Genomic DNA, 26,540 nt, shown 5'->3' with positions numbered 1-26,540 from the left:
AGAGAGAGAGAGAGAGAGAGAGAGAGAGAGAGAGAGAGAATGCAAAACAGAGACAGAGATACAAACAGACAGACAGGGCTTGTCAACTCACAGTGATGGACTTTTCATGGACCATGTCATGAAGATAAAGTTCCAGCAATGTGTTGTAGACGAGACTGGAAGAGTTGGGCTGAACCTGCAACATGGTAACAGGGTAAGGAAGCCTGCTCCACCACATGCATGCACACCCTAAGCCTCATAACTAACAATAATATCAATGTCTCGTGAAGTAAAGCTTGACAAAGACTTCGGGGGGCCCGGGTAGCTCAGGTGGCAGAGCACTGGACTTGTGATCGAAAGGTCGCTGGTTCGAATCCGGGCTGGGACGGACACAGGTCAACCTTATGTGCAGACCCAGAGACGGTATCCATCTCCCACCCCCGTGTCACCACAGTGGCACGTAAAAGACCTCGGTCATTCTGCCATAAGTGCAGATGGCTGATACCACCTAAACACGCATACACTTGTGTATCTCATCTAAAGTCGGGGTAAAACCCGGGATAATGCCCCTTATGGCTTTGCCGTGAGGGAGTAAAACTTGAATTTCTCTGACAAAAACTTCTTCACATCCTTTCCTTACACTTTCAGGGGTTGTCAGTGTTAAACAAGAAGAGCAAACGCTCGATCGAGTCACTTTCGCAGTTCTGAATATTATATGAGGCATCAGATGGACAGGAAGAAATTGCTATTCACAACACAATACAGATGTAAATAATTTGATGTAAAGAATAATCCTATAAAGTTTGAATCAAATCCGATGAATAGTTTCAGAGATATGATATTTCAATTTTTTTCCTTCAAGACATACCTGTGACCTTGAAAAAGGTCAAAGGTCACCAAAGCAGACGTCAAAGTGTAGAGGTCACTGGGAGTCACGTTCACATAAAATTTGAGCCCGGTCACTTTTATAGTTTCCGAGAAAAGCCCAACGTTAAGTTGTGTGTTGCCGAACAGAAAAGGCTAGTTATCTCCCTTGTTTTTCTGATAACGTTCGTAAAAGGCTCCAGATGTAAATACTTTGATGTAAAGAATAATCCTACAAAGTTTCAATCACATCCGATGAACTTTGTCAAAGATATAAAATGTCTAATTTTTCCTTTGACGCTGACCTGTGACCTTGAAAAAGGTCAAAGGTCAACGAAACCATCGTTAAAGTGTAGAGGTCATTGGAGGTCACGACTAAACAAAATATGAGCCGGATCACTTTGATAGTTTCCGAGAAAAGTCCAACGTTAAGGTGGTGTCTACGGCCGGCCGTCCGTCCGGCCGGCCGGCCGGACAGACTAACACTGACCGATTACATAGAGTCACTTTTTCTCAAGTGACTCAAAAAAATGGAACCATTAATGAATGAAGAGCATACCTCCACCATGTGTTCAAGGAACTCGGTCAGCTGTGCCGAGTTGTTGACGAAGATGTGAATGAACTCCTCCGCGTGGGCCCGTTGGATTCTGGGAACAGCGCCCTCCAGGCTCGTCTGGTCCACCAGGGGCTCTGATAAACAGAAAGAAACATCCACAGGCAAAAATGTTGATTTAGTTTTGTATGTGCTGTCCTTGTATTGGTGAGTACATCATTCTTTTCTTTTTCACTTTGTTGTTTAGAGAAAAAAACGGCCGGCGGGGATGTAGCTCAGTCGGTAGCGCGCTGGATTTGTATCCAGTTGGCCGCTGTCAGCGTGAGTTCGTCCCCACGTTCGGCGAGAGATTTATTTCTCAGAGTCAACTTTGTGTGCAGACTCTCCTCGGTGTCCGAACACCCCCGTGTGTACACGCAAGCACAAGACCAAGTGCGCACGAAAAAGATCCTGTAATCCATGTCAGAGTTCGGTGGGTTATAGAAACACGAAAATACCCAGCATGCTTCCTCCGAAAACGGCGTATGGCTGCCTAAATGGCGGGGCAAAAAACGGTCATACACGTAAAATTCCACTCGTGCAAAAAACACGTGTACGTGGGAGTTTCAGCCCACGAACGCAGAAGAAGAAGAAGAAGAGAAAAAAACATACAAACTTACTGAGAAAAGAAGATTATAAAGAGTACACATACACACACAAACATACATGCATGCACACAAACAAACACACACACACAAACACACACACACACACACACACACACAAACACACACACACATACACACACAAACATACATGCATGCACACAAACAAACACACACACACAAACACATGCAAGTGTGTGTAATGTAAGCAAATGATGCACATTTTGATCTTTATGTTGCCTGTGCATGTGCATTAATGGATGTATTTTGAATTCAAAGCACAAAAAAAATCCTAATGTTCTGCACTTGTTTCAATAAAGTCTTACATGTTTTGTCGTCTACAGTATCTTGAAAAGTCAATCAACCAAACCTGTCATAACTTCCCAATACACTTACTGACCAAATGTTTTCACACTGACTGACCAAAAGCTAAATAAATCTTGGCTAAGATGCAGTCTTGACTTGACTTCTTCTTCTTCTTCTTTGTTCATGGGCTTAGACTCCCACGTTCACTCACGTTTTTTGCACGAGTGGAATTTTACGTGTATGACCGTTTTTACCCCCCCATTTAGGCAGCCATACGCCGATTTCGGGGGATTGACTTGACTTATTCCTGTAGACTCCCTGTGGAGCATAGGGCCGCAAGATGCAGTCAGTGCACAGAAAGAAGAAACAAAGAAAGGCACTATAACTCAAAATGTGAAAAAAAGATTTAAAGTTTGAATTGAGTACAGTGGAACCCCCCTTTTAAAGGTCCTTGTCTACATTTTTATACCGAAGTCCCCCCTTTAAAGGTTCTTGTCTACATTTTTATACCGAAGTCCCCCTTTTAAAGGTCTTTGTCTACATTTTTATACCGAAGTCGCCCTTTTAAAGGTTTTTGTCTACATTTTTATACCGAAGTCGCCCTTTTAAAGGTCCTTGTCTACATTTTTATACCGAAGTCGCCATTTGACCATGAAAATGCAGAGTCTATTATCTACAAATATCAACAATACACCCCCTTTCGATCAGGAAAGACGAAGCCAGTGTAGCCGTTTGAAAATTCATTGTAGTATTCCAGCGTAGTACTCATAGTAGGATATCCTTATTTGGAAAATGTCAAGCGCAAAACTCCTCTCAAATCCCGTGCATTTTGTGCGTTAAAAAAAAAGCGTGGACAGCACTCCAGTGTCAAACTGTTGCTGCACTTGTTTGGGCGTGGCTATAAGCATAGTGACATGAATTTGATTGGTCAGTATTTTTAGGCAAAGCACATGTTCTCAGCAAACAGAAAACAAAATATCGGAAGCGTGAGTCACGCTACCCAAAAATAAAATCTTTTTTTACATATTTTTTTGTTCTATAACTTTTTTCCCATGGTTCATTCATCTTCTGACATAACTTTTCAGCAAAATCTAACCATAAGATTATTGAAAAATAGCAAAAATGTAGACGACCACCTTTAAGACCTCCAAACCTACGAGAAAACGAGGTCTTAAAAGGGGGGTTCCACTGTACACAATTCTGTATCGCTGGGGGGAAGACTTACGATTGGTGGGCTTGTAGTCTGTACAGAGCCTCTTCAAGAGTTCTGTTGTTTTCTGTGGAGCTTCAGACATCAAGATCTTGCCGTACTGCTTCATGTTAGTCTCAGCCTGAAAAAGAAAACTGCGTATGTAACCAGTGGATATCCAAAAATAAATAGTCTGCCAAAACGTTCCACATTTCTGAATAAAAAACCAAGAAAGGTATGCTATAGGAATGTTTAATTGTGACAAAACAAAATGTTACGATCACTGATCTTCGACCCAGCAATCTTTTAAGTGGACAGACAGACGCACATTTATAATACACAAAATAATTTTAACCAGCGGATTGTAAAGACAATATGGTGAGGATGAGAAAATAAGACCGATTATTTAAAGCCATTGCCAAAGAAGAATTTTCTTTAAAAATGTTAATAATGTTTAACATTTCTTGTGTCACATACAAACATGCTTGAGTGTGGATCGTAAATGCCAGATATTGTATATGTTCAATTGAATAAAGTTTTGTTTAAACCAACACATACTTCTTCTTCCTTCTTCTTCGTTCATGGACTTAGACTCCCACGTTCACTCATGTTCTTACGTGTATGACCGTTTTTACCCCGCCATTCAGGCAGCATACGCCGATTTCGGGGGAGGCATGCTGTTTTTTTTCGTGTTTCTATAACCCACCGAACTCTGACATGGATTACAGGATCTTTTCCGCGCACACTTGGTCTCGTGCTTGCGTGTACACACGAAAGGGGTTAAGTCACTAGCAGGTCTGCACAGAAGTTGACCTGGGAGATCGGAAAAATCTCCACTCTTAACCCACCAGGCGGCAGCGACGGGATTCAAACTCACGACCTCCCGATCAGGAGGCCGACGTCTTACCACCACACCACTGCGCCCATCAAACCAACACAATCATACAAACAGGGTCGCAATAAAGAAGAAGAAGAGACGAAGGACGAGAGAAAAAAGAAATATGAGGATGACTATAGAGAAGGAAAAAGAGAAAGAAACCGGTGGTGATAATAAGGGAAGAGTAGGAAGATAGGGGGAGAAAGATGATGACAACAACATGAAGCAAAAATAATGAGAAGGAAACAAAGAACAAAATGAAGAAAAAGATCGTGAAAATGAAGAAGAAGAAAAGTTCTTACAGCATCAAAGTCCAGCCTTGCAATGTAGGTCAGCGCGGCCTGGTAGTCTCGGATGTCCTCCAGCTGTATCTTCAGGTACCACTCGTGTTTCTCGTGTTTTTCCGCCAGCGAGAGAGCGTGGCGGTGATAGCCTGCTTGACGGCACACCTTGATGGCTGTTTCCACGTCAAAGTCCACCTCGCGATCTTTGGTCTGAAAAAATTACCCGCATAGATGAATTAAAACAAAATTAAAAATATAATAAAACGATAACTGGTCCAAGGAAGTCAAGCATAAGTCACTCATTAAGTGATCCAGTTACATTTGGGGAAACAAATCTGTCAAGGCAAAATACTCATTTGTTTTTGCTTTATCTTCATCCAATTAAATTTTCTCATTCACTGCTACACTGGCAGTCTGGAATGCAAGTTGAGCAACACTGTCTCGTGTCTTTCTGCCACACTATAATTGATGGTAAAGTAAAACTACTCATGGCCACATACGTTTTCTTGCTTCTTGAAGAAGTTTTCCCACATCCCTACACTAATATACCTATCTCTAGAAACCTGAATTAAGTTAATCAATCAATCAATCAATCAATCAATCAATCAATCAATCAATCAATCAAGGAAGAAGGGATACAGTGGAACCCCCCTTTTAAGACCTCCAAAACTCTGGGAAAATCGGGTCTTAAATTGGAGGTAAATTTACAAAGGCTATGAAGAGAAAATCTGAAAAATCAAGGTCTTAAATTGGAGGTAAATTTACAAAGGCTATGAACAGAAAATCTGAACAATCAAAGTCTTAAAATGGAGGTAAATTTACAAAGGCTATGAACAGAAAATCTGAACAATCAAAGTCTTAAAATGGAGGTCAATTTACAGGGGCGGGGAACAGAAAATCTGAAAAATCAAGGTCTTAAAAAAGGAGGAAGTTTTAAATTGGGTGTTCCACTGTACCACAAATAAGAGCTCAAAAGTCAATCAATCAGTTAATGAAGTAAATATGATAGAAACTAACTCCATACCATAATGAACTCATCCAGCTTGGAGACGTCCTTGAGCTTGGTATAGCAGTTGAGCAGCAGGGTGGTGTGTTCCTCCGTGGCCAGCTGAGACTTGTGCAGCGCCTGCAGGTACTTGGTCAGGTTGTGGATCTTCTGGGCGTCCAGAAACTGGCACAGATCAAATCAAATCAAATCAAATTAGCTTGATTATTTAAAGCATGAGAAATTGCAATAGTGGCCCTTACTACTAAAACATTATAAGAATTTAAATACATTTACGTATGTACGATAGACTAGGAGTAGGAGAGAGATGTACCGCCTATATTATTAAAAGGCCTCTGTCCGTCTGTCTGTCACACTTTGACTGCTATAACTCAAGTATTTATCGGCTGATTTAGACAGGAGGAATAGAGTACCAAACCTTCTCTCTACTCACACTTACCAACTAACTACCACACTAACATGCGCTCACCTTTCGTATGACGTAGGATGCCTCCAGCTTGCCGATGGTGCGGATGTACTGCTGTATGGACCCGTCATGGTCTCCCTTTGCGTAGAGGTGGTCGCCGTACTGCGTGAAGATGGCCATCAGCCCGTCCTGGTCCAGCTGCTGGCTCTTGGCAAGGCTACACAAACGGTGCATTATTGTTACTTTCACTTTTAAGGAATTTAAAACCTTTCTGTTATTACAGTGTTCTGGATGATCGAACGTGTAGCAAAGACCAGTACATGTACGTGCAGATATTGCGTCACCCGTGACTCACTTTTTTTCTCTCCAATGTTCCAAATCATACGTTGTTTTGCTCCAACAAAGACCACAGATCTTGGCAAATGCGTGACGTAAAAACTAGATTTGATGACGTTACCCGTACACGTTCCCGTACACTTGCTGAAAAGTGCCACATCTAGATCTTGCTATTGTCAAGTGTGAAAAGGAAAGCAAAATATAAAAGAAAGAAATACATGTAGACGGACACTGAATAAGACAAGAGACAGACACGCACAGTGAAGGACTTTCCGGTTATGTGCTACACTATACTGGATAAATGGGAAGAGTTTCATGTACAGAACAATCCTAGCTTGTTCTCATGATCAATGCATTCTTGTACACCTGCTGCAGATGCCTAATTATCACACAGACTTGAACAGCTCTGACAGGCGCTGTGGCGGGGTGGCAAGACGTCGGCCTCTTAATCGGAAGGTCGTGAGTTCGAATCCCGGCCGCGGCCGCCTGGTGGGTTAAGGGTGGAGGTTTTTTTCGATCTCCCAGGTCAACTTATGTGCAGACCTGCTAGTGCCTTATCCCCCTTCGTGTGTACACGCAAGCACAAGACCAAGTGCGCGCGGAAAAAATCCTGTTATCCATGTCAGAGTTTGGGGGTTATAGAAACACAAAAATACCCAGCATGCTTCCCCCGAAATTGGCGTATGCTGCCGGAATGGCGGGGTAAAAACAGCCATACACGTAAAAACCCACTCATGCAAAAAAATGAGTGAACGTGGGAGTTTCAGCCCACGAACAAAGAAGAATAAAAACAGCTCTAACTTGCAGCTGTAATCAAGCAGCAGAACTCTTTTTGTGGTATTCTTCTTTCATTGGCTCAATTCCTGACTAACTCTACGGATGTATTAAGGTACCTACTTCTCATCAGAAACATCTATGGCCATGAAATCTTGAAGATCCTAAAATGCTATTGTGTTAGGAGCACACTGAGTATCTGGAATAGAGCCGTAGTAGCCAATTTTTAACAAAGAAGACAGTGGTGTTTGGTTTGAACACTTACCTGATGGCCAAAAGATAGTTGTTTTTCTTGAACAGAATCTCAAGCTTAGTTGACGTGTCCTTTTCTTGCAGCTGGTACAGCTGCAAAACATAAATCCATCAATGTCTGATTAAATAAATAACAAAATAAAAATAATCCTGTACTCACGTGTTTGACGAAGACGAAACGAATAACAAAGCACAATGTTTCGACCACTGGGGTTTTCCTCAGGCAAAAAAATTAATGTCTCGACATGTATTTCTCTCTCTCTCGACTGTACACAGAGATAAGAACAGCCTCGCTTTCACCTAGATCCTCCCTAAAAACAATGTTCAGACCTCATGTTCAGACTCGGCGTAATGATTCCGAAAGGACTACTTTTTAGCGGTCAAGTTCAGTCGTCCGCAAACTCGAAAGTGAAAAAAAGATGAAACGTTTTGCTACAGTATCGGAGGATGAGCTGTCGAAGAAGAAAAAGAATCTCGTGCCAACAACTACGCAGAAGACCATCCGAGTTGTCCAGAAGAAGTTCTGAAACACGTCACGTTCCAAATCAAAAGACGACATTCTATTCTCTTACGTCACTATTCTTGGTTTACGGTACCATTCGGCGGCTTTGCTACGAGTATGCCATAGTCTTGGTTGGCCGAGACCTTGAGGTGGAATGCGAGTGATTAGGTTTGTTGATTTTGCTCGGAGAAGTGGTCCGTGTTCAAGCAAGTTTCTTTCTTTTTTGAAAACAAAACCCCTAAGACCAGTGAATGTCGAGATATATATGTTAATTGGATCTGTGATCCAAACATGCCTTTTGGTCAATCTCGATGGCAGTTTATTCCACTCGCCCTACGGGCTTGTGGAATAAACTTCCATCTCGATTGACCAAAAGCCATGTTTGGATCACAGATCCAATTAACGTATACTGTTAATGGAAAATTTTTAATTAAATTTTCATTTGATTAATATACTTACCCGAATCACATGATTAGCATTGACTTACTTGGAGATGCTAGGTCCTGATAAAAGCTTACCCGTCTAAGTCTAAGGGAAGCAACCTCAACTAAAAAAGTGACAGCACCATGGTACTTGCCACCTACGGTTGCCTCCCATTAGTAGGTGAACTACGTCACTATTGGTGCCTGGTCACATGATACACAGATCAATCGACTTATAGAATACTAAGAAACTATAAAGCGGGGCAGGCGGGAGGGAATTACCCATGTGATTCGGGTAAGTATATTAATCAAATGAAAATTTAATTAAAAATTTTCCATTAAATTACATATTCTTACTCCGAATCACATGATTAGCAGATAACTCCAACAAGGTGGTGGGTAAGATCAAAAAAGTTCAAACTCACTCTTAAGTTCTGGAGAGACATCCTTCAGCTACCCCCAAGGCAGTAATGGACCGAGGTCCATCCTGACAGGAGGCAGCAAAGTCTCCCTACGAAAACTGATAAAGACAAAAGCCGAGCGCCAGTAAGCTGTGCGCAGGGCATCATCCAACCTCCTAGACCGTAAAACGGCCAGGAGGAGGCCCAGGCCCTGGAAAATGAGCTCGGGCCGCGCATAGGGGAAAGATAGCAGATAGCTACGCCAAGGCGGAGGGAAAGAAAACCCCTTGCCATAGACTGGCCCACTGCCAAAAGTCAGGAAAGGACCCGGTGAGACAGAAAACATCTGACTCACTCTAACACCCTTGCCAGGAACTGGCCCACTGCCAAGTGACAGAAAGAGGACCGAGAACCATCCTGATTGACAGCCGCAATGTCTCTCAGGCAAAAAATGCGAAAGACAACCTCAGAGAGCCGGTAAGCTGTGCCCAGCACTTCTTCCAATCTCCTGAACCGTAAAAAACAGTCCGGAAAGGAACCAAGCCTTGAATAAGCCCGATCCGAGTAGAGGGAAAGACAAGCTGACCCCCCCCCCCCCCTTTCTATTGGAAGGAAATGCTAACAGCCTGGAAATGCTCCATGAGTAAGAGTCCGACTCAATGAGAAAAACTCAAAAGGAAACGGTCGCCGGTCGTCCTCTACCGGTCCCTGCGAAAGCAGAGAGAGAGGTAAAAAGAGGAAGCAGCGACCTAAGATAGTGCGTAAGCACCGGAAAGCGAAAGCCGCCGTAGCCAAAGCTTGATGTGACCGGCGACCCTAAACGAAATGACAAAAAGTCAGTGTTCGCAGAGCAGTCTGCTTGTAGGTAATTGAATGAAACTCAAAAACCTAAACCAGAAAACAAGCTGGGAAGAAAAACGGAAAAACCGTAAAGCCAACCAGCGTCCGTAATAGTTGCAAGTGGTAGAAGGAAGCCGTAACAGGCAACCCAAACCACCGGAAGTCGCCCCGACTCGCCTCATGCCAGGATGAGGGAGAAGAGGGAGACACAAAAACTAGGTACACGGAGACCGTAGTCGCCCGTGCCAGTCAAGAGACTATTACCCGGGCTAAGACTGAGAGCCGTAAAGCCCGTAGACAGGCCATAAAAGATGCTGGACTAAAGGCCCGCACCCAGAAAACCGGAGCATTAACTAGACCTCTGCCGAAAGGAGAGGGTTAGCCAATAAAGCTGAGAAAGTGATAGGCCACAAGAAAGGCTCCTCACCATGCATTGCCAAAGCCAATGCAAACTCAGGAAAATCTGAATGCAACTTCCGAGGCCAACTCAAGTAAACCTTAAGTTTGGACGAAACACTCAAGCAAGCCCGATCGCCAAAGAAAGACAGAGTCCAATTCGGCGAAAGACCCACCAGGGCCGAGTCCATAAAAACAAACAACAGCCACCACCGCCAACGGGAGGAATGGCTGTTGCGCCAGCATAGGCTAAAAAACCCGGATGCCCTAAGGCCAGCTGTTGTTCCAATACAGACTACAACGCCTGAGAAAGAACAACCTCTCCAGTTAAAGCCTGAGCTGAGGACTTAGCCTGAAAGGCTGAGTCTGCTTAAGCAGAGCCTGTTTTGCTGCTTCAAACCTTGAAGAGCAAAGGAAGAGACCTGAAGGTCCCTACGAGTCTCTATCTCCTACCTCCTGACCTCCCAAGCCAGGAGGCCTAAGAGAGACCCATCCACCAAGGGTGAAGAACTAAGGGAGTTTCTCGTTGATACCGCATAAAGCTAGGCATGGGAGAGAAACAGATCCCGTCTGTACATGACCGAAAGGACAATGTGCAGAGAGGACACCTCCTCTGTTCTAAATTCGCCCTCGCAAAGGTGGATAAAGCGTCCCCTGCGTCCTGCTCTTTACTGAGTGTAAAGGTCCCTCCAAGTCTTTATCTCCTTGGAGGCCACGAGGCCAGGGAGGCCTTGGAGGCCAGGGACGTCTTGGAGGCCAGGGAGGCCTTGGAGGCCTTGGAGGCCAGGGAGGCCTTGGAGGCCAGGGAGGCCTTGGAGGCCAGGGAGGCCTTAGAGGCCAGGGAGGCCTTGGAGGCCTTGGAGGCCAGAGAGGCCTTAGAGGCCAGGAGGCCTAAGAGGCCTTAGAGGCCAGGAGGCCTTGGAGGCCTTAGAGGCCAGGAGGCCGAAGAGAGACCCATCCACCAAGGGTGAAGAACTAAGGGTGTCTCTCATTGATCCCTCATAGACTAGGAATGGGCGAGGAACAATTCCCGTCTGTACATGACCGCATGGGCATTGTGCAGAGAGGAAGGCCTCCTCTGTTCTAAATTCGCCCTAGCAAAGGTGGAGAAAGCATCCCCTGCGTCGGAGAGGCAAACCAAACCCACCCCGAGAGCGTCTGCTAACCATCAACCGAACGAGAGTCCGACGTGGTAAGCGAAGGGGCTGGCTAAAAGCCATAAGAGCCCAAGACGGACGCAGAGCGGGGAAGGCCGGAGCCTGAAGCCCCTTTCCTGCAAGTCAACGGCCAAACCTCACCCCTGACTAAGAGGAGGATGAGAGGCGTCGAAGACCAAAGGCACAGGAAGTGAGGAGAACGGCAGAACCCACTACCGAAGTGTGTGGTAGCTGCTAATCCGCCCGAGGCAGGGAGCCTGCAAGCCCAAAGAGCAAAACCGTGTCCCACATCGCCGACGACCAAGAGGAAGTGACGGGAATGAAACCGGAAACGCCGGGAGAAGCCGGGAGCGCAGCGGACACAGCGGCACCATGCCAGAGCTGGTGCTGCACAAACTGACGGCTGAAGCCCGGTAACCAAAAGGTAAACCCTAGGTCCGAAACGGCAGGGACAGCGACATGTTCGCTGCCGAAGGACCTATACTTCCGACAAGCGCTGGAAGCGCAACTGTCGCGGGCGACTGCTGACAAAATTCTAGGCTCAAACCGGATGGGACCATAACAGGTCCACTAACTGGTGAGCCCACACTTCCGGCCGGAGCCAGAAGCGCAGCTGCTGCGTACGACTGCCGCCGTAAGACAAGGCTCAAACCGAACGTGACAGTAGTCTGTGCACTAACCAGTGAACCTACGCTTCCAGCCGGAGCCGGAAGCCGCGCTGTCGCGGACGACTGCTGAAGTAGGGCAAGGCTCAAACCAGAAGTGACAGTAGCCTGCGCACTAACCAGTGAACCCCGTAGATATGACCTTGAGTCAAACCAAAAGTGACAGTAGCCTGTGCACTCGAGGAATGACCTGTATGACCTTCAGTCAAACCAGAAGTGACAGTAGCCTGTGCACTCAAGAAATGACCTGTATGACCTTCAGCCAACCAGAAGCCAGCCATCGCGGAAGGCGCGACCCCAGAGGGCATCGCCGACGCTGTAGCTCCTTCCATAAAATAGCGGGACGTGACCTCCGCGGCAGCCTCAAGGGCAACCTTGAAAATGGCCGGAGCCCCCGAGAGCGTCTGCTCGTAGTCGAAGGACCTGAAGTCCAAAGCAACGAACAAAGGAGGTGGCGCAAAGCCATCAGAATCCATGAAAGGACGCTGTGTCGGGGGGCCAGAAAACTGAATTCCGTCCTGCTGAAGGTCAACCAAACTCGTATCCTGACCAAGAGGAAGCCGAGCAAAGTCAAAGACCGGAGCTGAAGGTCGTGCGGCATCAGCAGACCCAACCACCGAAGTGTGTGGCAGCTGAAGGCTCACCTGAGGCAGGAAGCCCGTGTGTCCCAAGGTCACAGGAGGTGAACTGGCCAATCCGGGCGGAGCCGGAAATGCAGCACAAACAGCAGCGCTATGCCAGCCTTGTCGCTGCACAGAATGAGGGCTGAAGCCCAGAACCCCGTAGGGATGACCTTCAGTCCAACCGGCAGTGACAGTAGCCTGAGCACTCGAGGAATGACCTGAATGACCTTGAGTCAAACCGGGAGTGACAGTAGCCTGTGCACCTGAGGAATGACCTGAATGACCTTGGGTCAAACCGGAAGTGACAGTAGCCTGTGCACTTGAGGAATGACCTGAATGACCTTGGGTCAAACCGGAAGTGACAGTAGCCTGTGCACTTGAGGAATGACCTCTACCTCCGGAGAGGTTCTTCTGAAACAGCAGCGCAATGCCAGCCTTGTTGCTGCACAGAATGAGGGCTGAAGCCCAGAACCCCGTAGGGATGACCTTCAGTCAAACCAGAAGTGACAGTAGCCTGAGCACTCGAGGAATGACCTGAATGACCTTCAGTCAAACCGAGGGTGACAGTAGCCTGTGCACCTGAGGAATGTCCTGAATGACCTTGGGACAAACCGGAAGTGACAGTAGCCTGTGCACTTGAGGAATGACCTCTACCTCCGGAGAGGACAGCTGCCGGAAACGGCTGCTGTGGTAAGGCGTGGTTCAACCCGGACGTGACAGTAGTCTGTGCACTAACCGAGGAATCACTACTCCCGGCCGGAGCCAGAAGCCCAACTGTCGCGGACGACTGCTGGAATAGGGCGAAGCTCGAGCCGGACGTGACAGTAGCCTGTGCACTAGCCGGTGAACCTCTGCTTCCGATAAACGGAAGCGCAGCTGCCGTAAACGGCTGCTGCGAGTACCAACCTTGCTGTGACCTTGTCCCCGGAGGGACATGCACTGTCACACTACCACAAGTAGTAGGCAACGAGTGCAGGTCAAGACGAGAAGACGAGGGTCCCGGCTGGGACAGTCCACCAAGGTCGCAGTGGCCGGCAGTCTGGTCAAGGGCAGGCAAGGACACTGCGGGATCCAGCCTCAACAAAGAGGCCAAGGAAAGAATGTCGCTAACCCCCGGCCGGGGGACAGTGCTGGCCACCGCGTCTGGCCGTGACATCTCCTCACGTACCAAGCTTCTAATCTCTGGAAGCAAAGAGGAAATCAAAGTAGACACCAGAGCAGAGGCTCTGGTGCCGCAACCGAAGTAGAAACGGCGGCCTTATGGGCAGACGCACGCGGTTGAGAGCCGGACGGCAAATCGTCTGGCGCCGAGAACGGTACCGAAAACGAAACTTTACCCTGAGGGTCCGACACAGTGATAAGAGGATTCTTGCTAGAAGACACGGGAGTAGAGGATTTGGGCTTACCAGGGCCCTTGCCCTCAGCCTTCCCCCCTTTCTTTTTGTCGCTGTCGGCCATGTTAAGACCGAGCGAAAAATGTAAACAAACAACTGAAAATACCAAAGTCCGAACGGACACAAAATTCAGAAGTAAGCAAGCACAAACAACTAACACATGCAAAGTAGCAACCGAAAGGAAGCTAAAAAACAAGCTAGAAATAGCGTTAAGCGTCCGTACGGACGAAAACAACAGAATAGCAAAGGCACGTGTTAGACAGACAAATGGCGACCGGTAAGGAAGCCAACAACTACTGAGAACTTCAAAGTCCAACGGACTAGCGAAATTAACAGCAGAACAGAAACAAACAAGTCAAGGACTAAAAGGAATGATCTCACCAGCTGCAAAGCCAGCAAGAACGACGGGAGCCGAGGCCTGTGGGTGTCAGCAGACAACGAAAACAGCCAGAGCAAAAGCCAACACGACCGTCTCTCTCAAGTGATAAATGTCGATTGATCTGTGTATCATGTGACCAGGCGCCAGTGGTGACGTAGTTCACCTACTAATGGGAGGCAACCGTAGGTGGCAAGTACCATGGTGCTGTCACTTTTTTAGTTGAGGTTGCTTCCCTTAGACTTAGACGGGTAAGCTTTTATCAGGACCTAGCATCTCCAAGTAAGTCAATGCTAATCATGTGATTCGGAGTAAGAATATGTATTTTAATGTCTGATTAAACAATTGTTTTATCAAACAAGCTAATCAAACATATCAATCTGCAATTAATCAATCATCAGCAGTCTAGTATTCAGTGCATCAAGTTCGAGCATCTGTGTTCCAGGAGGCAGGAGAGAAATCTGTGAAGCTTCTTCTAGCCCTTTTTTTATGTACTGACTCGCTGTCAGTCTTGAACAGAGTGAACAGTTGGCACCAAGATTGCTGTGCACAGTTAAGAACAAGACTTCAAGCTCTTCTTCTTCCTCTTCTTTGTTCGTGGGCTGAAACTCCAACGTTCACTCAAGGGGGGATAAGGCACTAGCAGGTCTGCACATAAGTTGACCTGGGAGATCAGAAAAATCTCCACCCTAACCCACCAGGCGCCCGCGGCTGGGATTCGAACGCATGACCTTCCGATTAGGAGGCCGATGTCTTACCACTACGCCACTGTGCCCGTCAACTTCACGCTCATTTACCGACATTCAAGAATTTGGAGGCAGACCAGCACAACCCACCAAGGACATGGCACGATAACAGAAATAGTTATGCATGCATTACCACCGAACAGCTGATAGCAGAAAACCAACAACCAAGAAGAACCCTGACAATTAGGCCAAAACAAAAATAGGTGTGTTTACGGTAACATAGGCCAAAAAAATAGGGTCGGTAGGTCGGGATTTTTTTTTTTTTTTTTTTTTTCCAAAAAACCATATTTTTAAATTTTTTTTTTAAATTTTTTTTAATTTTTCCCAAATGCCAAAAAAAAGTCTAGGGTCGCGCGAAAAAAAATAGGGTCGGTCGGGTTACCGTAAACAGACTATTTTTTTTTTGTGGCCTTAGCTACATTTTAATCAAATGAGTGGCTCAACATACAAATTTAGCTCAACGCAAACAGAACACAACCTACCTTACAGGCCTGAAAATATCGAGTATTGCTGAAACAATCTTGTTGGTTTGGCTAGTAAAATTTGCTCTCTGGCTAGTAAATTTTCAGAAGCACTAGCCAAAGGCTATTGGACCATTCTTTGGACTTTCAGGGCTGCACTAACAGCAAAAGTGGAGAAGCGGAAGTGAAAATGGTCAGCCTACCTTTCTGTCACCTGACAGGATATAGATGGCCCCGGCCTCGCACATGATGTCGATGACCTCAGGGTAGGGGGCGGTGTAGGCGATGAACTTGTTGTTGATGTCGTACACTGTCACCAGGTTCATCTCCAGGCTGTGGCTGCCCCTGTTTGAAGGGAGCTAACTGGTGTTACCAGATTAAACAGTGGTGGGGATACAGTGAACAGTTGAACCCCCCTTTTAAGAACCCCCCCCCCCCCCCCCCCAATTTAAGACTTCCTCCCTTTTAAGACTCAGTTTCCTCCGACTTTTTGTTCATAACCTTTGTAAATTTACCCCCATTTTAAGACCCCCTCCTTCTTTTAACAATTGCAGCTGTAACTTTCCTCTCACCTCTAACACCCCCCCCCCCCCCCCCCCCCACCGTCCCTCCATACACCCCACCAGACCCCAGAATTAACTGATCCACTCACATGGGAGGGGCGCGAGGCATAGACTTCTGAACCAGTGCAGCTGTAACTTACTCTCACCCCAATCCCCCCCCCCCCCCCCCATCCATATACAATACACACACCACCAGCCACCAGAATCAACTGATCTACTCACATGGGAGGGGCGCGAGGCATAGACTTGATCTCTTTACAAACGACGATGAAGTAACCTCTGAACCAGCGCAGCTGTAACATTACTCTCACCCCTATTGCACACCCCCCCCCCCCCCCCCCCCCCGCCATCCATATACAATACACACACCACCAGCCACCAGAATCAACTGAACTACTCACATCGGAGGGCCGCGAGGCATAGACTTGCTCTCTTTGCAAACGACAATGAAGTAACCTCTGAACCAGTGAAACTGTAACTTTATTCATCCCCTCCCTCCCTCCCCCCCTCATACACACACATCACCAGCTCTCAGAATAGACCAATCTACTCACATGGGAGGGGCGCGAGGCATAGACTTGCTCTCTTTGCTGACGATAATGAGGTAGCCTCTGAACCAGTGAAGCTGTAACTTTTCTCCTTCAAACGCAAGGCATGGTCCTCTGCCGTCATGCTGGTAGAAATACACCGCGTCTTGTCGGCCAATGACAAGCTGGTTATCTTGAGTAGCGTCGCTCATGATCACGTTACCCAACGTAGTGCCAAACGGTTCCAGGGTATTCTGCAATTTTAACACGGACACTTTAAAAATCTGATAAATAAAGGAAAGAAAGCGCTCTAAGGCCAAAAAAAAAAGAGGTCTGTTTACGGTAACATAGGCCAAAAAAATAGGGTCGGTAGGTCGGGATTTTTTTTTTTTTTTTTTCCCCAAATGCCAAAAAAAAGCCTAGGGTCGCGCAAAAAAAATAGGGTCGGTCGGGTTACCGTAAACAGATTTTTTTTTTTTTTTGCCTAAATGCTTATGACGTGTAATAGAGTAAGTGAGAGTTATGCGGAGTCTGTCTACCTGAGAGAATCAAAAGCACTGAAATGAACAAGCAACTTTCATCCCTTCCAAACACAGTTCATGAATAATAATTTGCATATTTTGTTTCCCCCAGCCCTCACTCAGCAACGTCACCACTGAGACGTACACTGGTTCTCCATTGTTTAACTTTACACCAGTGTCCGAAAAGTTTGTTCTAGAGACTCTTCAAAAGTCTGCAAAAAAGTCGTGTGAGCTAGACCCGATTCCATCAAAACTTTTCCACGACAATCTCGAAACCCTTCTGCCCACCATTACAAACATTGTAAATGAATCACTGACCACTGGTACTGTCCCTTCTAGTTTCAAAGAGGCAGTTGTAAAACCCATTCTAAAGAAAGCCTCACTAGATCCTAACCAACTGAAGAACTATAGACCTATCTCAAATCTTCCCTTCCTTTCTAAGCTTCTTGAAAAAATCGTTCTCCACCAACTTGCTTCCCATCTCTCTTGTAACAATCTCCTGAGCCCTCACCAGTCTGCTTACCGTCCAGGACACAGTACAGAGACCGCTATTCTACGCGTAGTAAATGATCTCTTAGTCTCCCTTGATGAAGATAAAGTTTCGGTTCTTCTACTTTTGGACCTTTCGGCTGCGTTCGATACCATCGATCACGAAATTCTTCTCCGTCGGTTGGAGCAGGCTTTTGGCATTCGCAATACCGCACTTCAGTGGTTTCGGTCTTATCTAACTGAGAGAAAGCAGTTTGTTCTTGTTGGTGACCACCAGTCAGCCACAGTTCCCCTTGAGTTTGGCGTCCCACAAGGCTCTGTGCTGGGTCCTGTCCTTTTTATTCTCTATACAACTCCTCTGTCCAATGTAATCTCGACTCATTCCGTCGAGCATGAAATGTTCGCAGACGACACACAACTATACAAATCAGAATCACCTGAAAACATTCCTAACCTCCTTCACTCTCTAGACATCTGTACTTCAACTGTTAAAACATGGATGTCAGAAAATAAACTTAAACTGAATGACGATAAGACCGAGGCGATGTGTTTCTCAAAATCCAAAAAAACTCACTCTCTTCCAAAAGCAGTAACACTCGGTGCTGTTAGCATTGATTTTGCAGATAAAGTCCGCGATCTTGGAGTCATTATTGACCGCGATCTGACTATGAAACAGCATGTCACCAAAACCTGCCAGGCCGCATACATTGAGTTGAAAAGGATTAGTTCAGTCCGCTCTTGTCTGACTGAAGAGGCCACCAAAACACTAATTTCTTCGTGTGTGCTATCTAGAATAGACTTTTGTAATTCAGTACTAATCGGTAGCCCCCAGACTATCATCCAACCACTGCAAAGGGTTCAACATTCAGCTGCAAGATTAATTTGTAAATCCTCCAAGAAGCAACCTTGTACTCCCCTTTTGAAATATCTGCACTGGCTTCCGGTCAATCAAAGAATTAAGTACAAAAGCTCGTGTCTCTGTTTTAAAATCATCACTGGTTCTGCACCTTTATATCTGTCTGAACTCGTAAACCTGTACGTCCCTTCCAGATCGCTGCGCTCTGCCGCTGACACTCGAATGTTCCGAATTCCAACAAAAAAAAGAAAAGTACATGGACAACGCGCATTTTCATTTGCTGCTGTTAAAACATGGAACTCCCTTCCTTATTCTGTCAGACATAGTCCATCCTATTCTTCTTTTAGATCAAATCTGAAAACGCACCTGTTCACACAGCATTTTCTAGACTAACCAGTAACTCCCAAACTGTCTGGTGACCCCTGCAGCAGCCAGTGATCTGGAAATCGTGTGCTGCTACTTTTTTCTCTTTTCCTTGTGCAAACTACAAATCGGTTTATCTAGTCAGATAAATGGATGTGCATAAGCACGAGCTTGGTTTTGTGATTATATCTGCGGCTTTTTTGTGTGTACGCCATGTATGCAGATTGTGTAGGTATATTAGTATTCATGTGTGAGTGCATGTGTATGTGTTGTATGTATGTGTGTGCGCCTGTCTGTATGCGTGTGTGTGTGTTTGTGTGCGTGTGTGTGTGTGTGTGTGTGTGAACGTGTGTCTGTGTGTCTGTGTGTATCTGTGAATGTGTGTGGTCATAGCATGTGTGTGTGTATGCGCACGCGTATGTGCGTGCGCACGCGTGTGTTTGTTTGCGACTGCATGGATTTAAACGATGAATTTGCTTTTGTACTCCTGTTCTTTTTGTGTATTAATGCTGTATTTTGGTTTTGTACATGTGTATAGCAATGTCATTGTAAAGCGCTTAGAGCTTCTAGGTAAGCGCTCTATAAGTTTCCATTATTATTATTATTATTATATTCATACCTTCTTACAAAAGCTGTTCATTTTGTCTCAATGTTTTGTTACGCTGTGAGCCTGTGTGAAGTAATACATGAATTTGTTAACACACAGGCACATGCACCTGTGAGCTCAGCTTCTTTTTAATCCAGACACAACTTTTTTTCACTTCATGTGCACACACAGACAGAGTGGCAGACACATACACAGAGTGACAAACGATATACAGTGGAACCCCCCTTTTAAGACCCCCTAATTTAAGACTTTCCCTTTTTAAGACCTTGATTTTTCAGATTCTTTGTTCTTAACCTTCGTAAATGTACCCCCATTTTTAAAACTCCCTCCTTTTTAAGACCTGATTTTTTTTCAGATTTGTGGAGGTCTTAAAAGGGGGGTTCCACTGTACCCAGGTGTGCACCAACTGATACTATGTACCGTACTTTCGGGACTATCTTCTTCGTTCGTGGGCTGAAACTCCCACGTACACTCGTGTTTTTTGCACGAGTGGAATTTTACGTGTATGACCGTTTTTTTACCCCGCCATTTAGGCAGCCATACGCCGTTTTCGGGGGAAGCATGCTGGGTATTTTCGTGTTTCTATAACCCACCGAACTCTGACATGGATTACAGGATCTTTTTCGTGCGCACTTGGTCTTGTGCTTGCGTGTACACACGGGGGTGTTCGGACACCGAGGAGAGTCTGCACACAAAGTTGACCCTGAGAAATAAATCTCTCGCCGAACGTGGGGACGAACTCACGCTGACAGCGGCCAACTGGATACAAATCCAGCGCGCTACCGACTGAGCTACATCCCCGCCCTTTCGGGACTATAAGGCGCTTCGTTATATAGGGCGCAACCCCCATTTTTGAGGTAAAATTGGGAAAAAACATCACATTAGGCGCTTCCGGTCTATAAGCCGTACATCAAAGGAAGAATACAGAGTGGAATTATTTGTGCTCTGTGTGTGCCGGGAGATCAAAGGCAGGTCCATTGTGATAGCTGGGTGGCCTTGTTTACAGACACGGACCTTCTTCCCCGGGGTCAATGACCCAGTTTTAGCTATGAGAAGTGGTTCCCCTTTGAAATCTGAGAGAGGACACTTTCCCTGCACCGGGGTCAATGACCGAGTTTTTATCTATGATCTATGAGAGGGCCAGTCTCCTTCCATGTCTGAGAAGAAACGCTGGTGTGCGGTGAGATCAAAGGCAGGTCCTTTGTGACAGCTGGGTGGCCTTAGAAACACATGCACAGACTTCTTTTAACTTACACACACACACACACACACACACACACACACACAAACCTTAATGTCTTTGTTGGTAATGTTTATGGTAGTGACACTGGCTTCAGTCACCACAAACAGGTACACATCTTTGCCTGAAGTCTTGAACCCCAGCCCTGTGATTGGTCGACCTGCGTCATGAATAAGCCGAGGCTTGCTGTGTCTGTGAAGAAAGAAAGAAACAAACAAAATGAGTAAAATAAACTTCTCCAGCAAAGAATAATAGACAGGAGAGAGAGAGAGAGAGAGAGAGAGAGAGAGAGAGAGAGAGAGAGAGAGAGAGAGAGAGAGAGAGAGAGAGAGAGATAGATAGATAGATAGATAGATAGATAGATAGAGAGAGAGAGAGAGAGAGAGAGAGAGAGAGAAAAAGAGAGAGAGAGAGAGAGAGAGAGAGAGAGAGAGAGAGAGAGAGAGAGAGAGCCAATGTGAAAGGGAAGGGCATGGGGATTTGAAAACTATAAAATGTAATATATTATATGTGGAAACTCAGTCAGGGGAAACATAAGCCAGTAGGTAAATTTTACTTCCAGTATTTTCAGCTTTTAAATGGTAAAATACTGGAAACGGGAAAACTGGCACGGCACTGGGCAATCACAAATTGTCAAACGAGGAAGACAGAATGCAATTTTCAAATCATACTTCTAGCTATGTATAAATATTTGCTACCACCTGCACCACTTTCTGGTCAAGGTTTAAAGTTGAAAAGTATTCCCTTGCCGAAAAAAATGATCATATTTTATCAAAAACTTTATCACCATGATGTGATGCCCGACTCACCTGTCTCGAGTGACGTCCCCTTTGAAGAGCAGGACAGCGCCATTTTCAAAGCCAACGGTCATGAAGTTGAGATTTTCATGGACCGTGAAACAGGTCACCTGCGACAGGAAATATACACTGTAATCCACTGTCAAGGCGTTCTTGCATAATTTGATTCACTCACGTAAACAGAGGGGTAGTAAGTTTCTGTTTAATTATTTGATACTTCAGTGACCAGCATTTAAAGCATTCATAATAATGTGGCTTTCTACCAGTTAATATCATTATTTCTTTGTCAGTTATTTTCACGCCAGATACCTCACATCATTAATCCAGTAAAATAAAAAAAAAATCAGCTACCCTTTTCATAACAATTACATTTTGCAGTAATTTCCTTGGCCTTCTTATACTTCATCCAAAACTGAACACCATACATATAGAACAACGGGAACATACAAATTCTAAAACAAACAAACAAACAAAGCATGTGCCTTATTAAACAAAATTGAAGAAATGGGGGGGGGGGGGGGAGGGGTAAACAACAGCCCTAAAACAAACAAACAATTGAAAATAACTCGAACAAACTGCACATGCTTTTTTAAACTGCATCATCAACACTACAACAAGGGTGTAAGTGGAAAAATACAATGAAATTAGCTTTACCACCTGAGCAAAAACCTGAAACAAATGTGTAGATTTATACGAGCAAGTCTGGCCAGCCTCTGTCAAATCATGGAATACCTGGTGCCTTTAATTTTTGCTCTATAATATATAAGCAGGTACACTCACACAACTTTGTGCAGTGTCTGTGTCTATTAATTTCATTCTGTGAGTTCGACAGACTGACAAAATGTAGCATTTTCGCTTCTTTCGACTTGTAGTTTTTGGCTCACGTAAGTGTAGCCTATGCGATGCTAAACTTTTGTCTGTCTGTGCGTGCGTGCGTATGTATGTATGTCTGTGGTAGAAACTTTAACATTTGACTGAACACCGAAATACTAATTTTACCTGGTTATTATTCAAGCAACAGCTTCAAAGTATTGAAGCAATGATCAACATTTCGTCGGCACGTATGTAGTTAAAGTGTGTATCCAAAGAAAACGGGTGGTGGGGTTTTTTTGGGGGGTAAAAACAGCTGACTGGTTTGTGTCGTGTGTGGTATGTAGACCAGGTCAGGGGTCAAGGTTAGGTCAGATCGCGTGAAGGATTGTGGTATAGATACAGTTATCACCGAGCTGCAGTTTGCCGATTCGGAGAAGACGATTTCACATTGTTCGGTTTCGTAGCTCCAGAAAAATAGATCAAGAAGATACCAAAGGAGATTTCCTACAGGTTAATCTGCACAGCGTGTTTCCAGTGTCTGCGCGAGGAAGCGCTGTCGAAAGCGCAGTGTCGATCTGGCCACGTGGCAGTCGTGTTCCCGTAAGTAGGCTACAGACAGACAGATCTAGATCTAGTGTCTCGCACTCTTGCACCGTGTCACCTATGCTTACTGTGTGTGTGTATGTGTGACGAAGTGATTGAGTTTGTGTTACTGTTTGTCGATTTCTTACGTGAGCCTTGAAGGCTTCGCCTCTTGTTGTAGTGGTTTTACTCCTCCGTGACACATTGGCTGCAAAATGTTATCTAATCTTAGCTTCTGTTATTTGTCGTACAATCCTCTCTCTGGTTACATGTTAAGTAATAAATAAATCAACTTTTTAACATTTGAAAGTAAGGAATATGATTATCCGGTCTTTTGTATCATTTGCATATTAATTCATTCGTATCGTTGTTTTAGTACATGTTTGTCGTTTTGTCTATTTCGTACAAATAAAAGTTCTCTTCAATTAAGAAAAATGTAAAAATCAATCAACTTAATTACAGGCGTGGGTTTGTTGGCAGGGATGGCTCGTGTCAGTCTGGTACAGGCAGGAATTCCTTTGTCCATCTGGAACGAAAACCAAACACGTTTGACTCTGACAGTTTCATTTAATCATAATGATGAAATAGACAACAGCACGCATATATTACCAGAATGTGTGTGTATCAATCTGTGTGTATGTGTGTCAACATATGTGTGTGATTTTGTTTAACTACCTGTATCTAATAAATGTCCATCCACATATGTATGCGTGTGTGTGTGTGCATGTGTGTGTTTGTGTGTGTTTGTATGCGTGTGTGTGTGTGTGTGTGTGTGTGTGTGTGTGTGTGTGTGTGTGTGTGTGTGTGTGTGTGTGTGTGTGGAAGCGAGAGGTTGCGAGTTCGACCCTGGGTCAGGGCGTTAGCAATTTTCTCCCCCCTTTCCTAACCTAGGTGGTGGGTTCAAGTGCTAGTCTTTCGGATGAGACGAAAAACCGAGGTCCCTTCGTGTACACTACATTGGGGTGTGCACGTTAAAGATCCCACGATTGACAAAAGGGTCTTACCTGGCAAAATTGTATAGGCATAGATAAAAATGTCCACAAAAATACCCGTGTGACTTGGAATAATAGGCCGTGAAAAGTAGGATATGCGCCGAAATGGCTGCGATCTGCTGGCCGATGTGAATGCGTGATGTATTGTGTAAAAAAAATTCCATCTCACACGGCATAAATAAATCCCTGCGCCTTGAATAATTATGTGCGCGATATAAATTGCATAAAAAAAATTAAAAATTTTTGTTTAAAAATCCCTGCGCTTAGAACTGTACCCACGGAATACGCGCGATATAAGCCTCATATTGATTGATTGATTGTGTGTGTGAGTGAGTGTGTGTGTGAGTGTATGTGCATTCATACATAACATAATATGTTTGCTACAGTCACTTCAAGCATCTGTCGACATCAAATTGAACCTTTCTCAAGTGTCTGAGCCACATCCTGTGAAGCCCCATAATTGAACTTTTAATAAGAATATCAATCATTACTGAGAAAGGACACCAAGACATCTCTTCTTGACCCTCTCTTTCAAATAGAAATTCTGACGTCAAAAGCAAAACAAAGTTCGAGAAAACATCATAGCGTGAATATTGGCATCAAGTAAAAAATGCTGTTCCTTCTTCTGCAAGACTATTGATAAACTGAGAAAATATTTTGAGAACGTACGTATTTATCTTGGTGACTTTATCATATCAGCGGTAAAACATTACTCGTAAGATCATTGCTAGGTTGTGCATTAATCGGTATCGTATGTCATTAACGACACACTTACCTTATCCAGGTTCCAGACCTTGATGATCGGGTTCACGCCTTGCTCATCTTCCTGCAAAAACAGATTACTTGCAATGGTTTGTACGTATTCTGATTATTAAACTTGAAAATTACTTACAAAATTCCCCACAGACTCATCAATAATGAAAATGAAATACACAGGCACACACTGAGGGTTGCTCGTCACTCACAGATCTCTCATTTTATACACGTATGTACACAAACTCTTCTTAGTGTTCTGCCAAGCATCTTTTTCCATGCAATGCATGCATAGTACACTAGCACAACTTTGTGCATTGTCTGTGTCAACTTAGTGTGTCACTGTGTGTGTATGTGTGTGTGTGTGTATATGTCTATGTGTATGTGTGTGTGTGTGTGTGTGCGTGTGTGTGTGTGTGTATGTGTGTGTGTGTGTGTGAGTGCGTGCGTGTGTGCGTGCGTGTGTATGTGTGTGTGTGTGTGTGTGCGTGTGTGACTTGAGGCGAGAAAGCTTGAGTGTATACTGCTAGTTTTAGTGAATGTATTTTTAAACTTATGCTGTCCAGTGTTGTTTTTAAATTAATGTTGTTGATCAGTTTGTATAAATGATGCGTGTGTTGGTGTATATGGCTGGATTGAAATGTTTCTTAACCGCAATGTCATCACAAATTTCCAACCTTGGGCAATTAAAGATTCTGTATTCTGTATTCTGTGGTTCTTTTCTATTGAATATGTGCAGATCTGTCAGGTGTTTGTTTGATGTGAATATCAACAACACATGGTGGCAGCAGTGACAAAAACTAAAAACACAAGTTCACATACCCCAATAGTGATGAGAAGGTTGTGCTGTTTCATCTGGTGAAGATGTGACACGCGGATCTCGTAACCTTTGAAGGTGGTCAAGGTCAGCTGCCGATTGATGAAGAAGATGTTGCCTTCGAAGTCTGCGATGACCAGATTGCCACGCCCACTTGTGCATGCTGAGATGTTTATCTCCTGAAAGAGGGGAAAAAGGATTCAATTTCAAATGCATCAAATGAACCTATGCAAATATCAAAGACTCTCACAGTCCTACGGTTTTAAAGACCACATATAATGAAGTGCAGATAATTAAATAAACCTATGAACTGTACAGTTATACCTTTAAACCTGAGTTCCCTTCTTTATCTGCCTTTTTAAACTTTTGTTATTTACATTATATACCCTCCTGATCATATCCTTTTTTCAGCTTTCAGTTTCACAAATTTTTATTTTTATTCAAAAAAAAATACATGATCATAAAACTTGAGAAAAAAAAATGCAGATAGCATGTGCACACATACAATACATGCACCCATCTACACACTGATATTCAGTGATATGTGCACATGAACAGTAAACCCGGCTAAAGTATTCAAATTCTTGTACACACATACCTTCAGCAAATCAAAAGGTTGGTCTGTGGCAGGATCTTTTACCAACTCCTTGTCAAAGAAGTTGAAACGACGCCACTGCAAAAACACATCAATACAATCAGACAATGCCTGTAATTTTACCCCAGCACAAACATCATATTATTACAGCTGATATATGGCACTGTGTTAACAAAATCATGTTATTGGTCACATGATCACAAAAACAGAGTCCGGCATAATTTATTTGACAAAATAACGTGTTATCTACAAGTTAAGCAAAAAACACACAAATAAAACGACTGCAATATATTGTTCAAATATGTAGCTTACTTCACAGCGTTAAATAAAAGCACCATACTTCATTTTACACCCACAAATCAAAATATAGTTTATTTTCCCTGGTACGCCTACCTGTAGGAACGCCATGTTGGACAACAACGCTGAGATAGCGATCTTAGTTTAGAATCTTGAATAAATTATAAAACCATTTAAGATAATACACCTTTGAGGAGACCAAAACCATAAAACATATTCGATTTGTGTGTAAAACTTAAGTCTTTTATGAGATTTCTTAGTTCGAAACTAGGCAC

At 44.5% G+C, this 26,540-nt stretch overlaps 1 protein-coding gene across 1 annotated transcript in view; it reads right to left on the bottom strand.

The window, feature by feature from the left end:
- The window catches only part of LOC138980595 (vacuolar protein sorting-associated protein 11 homolog), a 42,193-nt gene extending 15,810 nt beyond the window's left edge, over window positions 1–26,383 (bottom strand). The window contains exons 1-16 of the mRNA XM_070353501.1: window positions 26,362–26,383; window positions 25,972–26,046; window positions 25,379–25,552; window positions 24,579–24,629; window positions 23,272–23,337; window positions 21,429–21,526; window positions 20,670–20,811; window positions 16,571–16,797; window positions 15,657–15,798; window positions 7,484–7,563; window positions 6,172–6,325; window positions 5,721–5,867; window positions 4,715–4,906; window positions 3,572–3,677; window positions 1,403–1,533; window positions 92–175 (exon numbers count right to left, since the gene is read on the bottom strand). Of these exons, the coding sequence (XP_070209602.1) occupies window positions 92–175; window positions 1,403–1,533; window positions 3,572–3,677; window positions 4,715–4,906; window positions 5,721–5,867; window positions 6,172–6,325; window positions 7,484–7,563; window positions 15,657–15,798; window positions 16,571–16,797; window positions 20,670–20,811; window positions 21,429–21,526; window positions 23,272–23,337; window positions 24,579–24,629; window positions 25,379–25,552; window positions 25,972–26,046; window positions 26,362–26,376 (1,884 nt within the window). The 5' untranslated portion in view covers window positions 26,377–26,383. The remainder of the gene's footprint in view (window positions 1–91; window positions 176–1,402; window positions 1,534–3,571; window positions 3,678–4,714; window positions 4,907–5,720; window positions 5,868–6,171; window positions 6,326–7,483; window positions 7,564–15,656; window positions 15,799–16,570; window positions 16,798–20,669; window positions 20,812–21,428; window positions 21,527–23,271; window positions 23,338–24,578; window positions 24,630–25,378; window positions 25,553–25,971; window positions 26,047–26,361) is intronic.
- Window positions 26,384–26,540: the final 157 nt, after the last annotated feature.

The sequence above is a fragment of the Littorina saxatilis genome, linkage group LG11 (assembly GCF_037325665.1).
Source record: "Littorina saxatilis isolate snail1 linkage group LG11, US_GU_Lsax_2.0, whole genome shotgun sequence".
Taxonomy (NCBI): Eukaryota; Metazoa; Mollusca; class Gastropoda; order Littorinimorpha; family Littorinidae; genus Littorina; species Littorina saxatilis.
The sequence above is the reverse complement of the archived record's forward strand: the minus strand, read 5'-3'. Positions and strand labels throughout refer to the sequence as shown.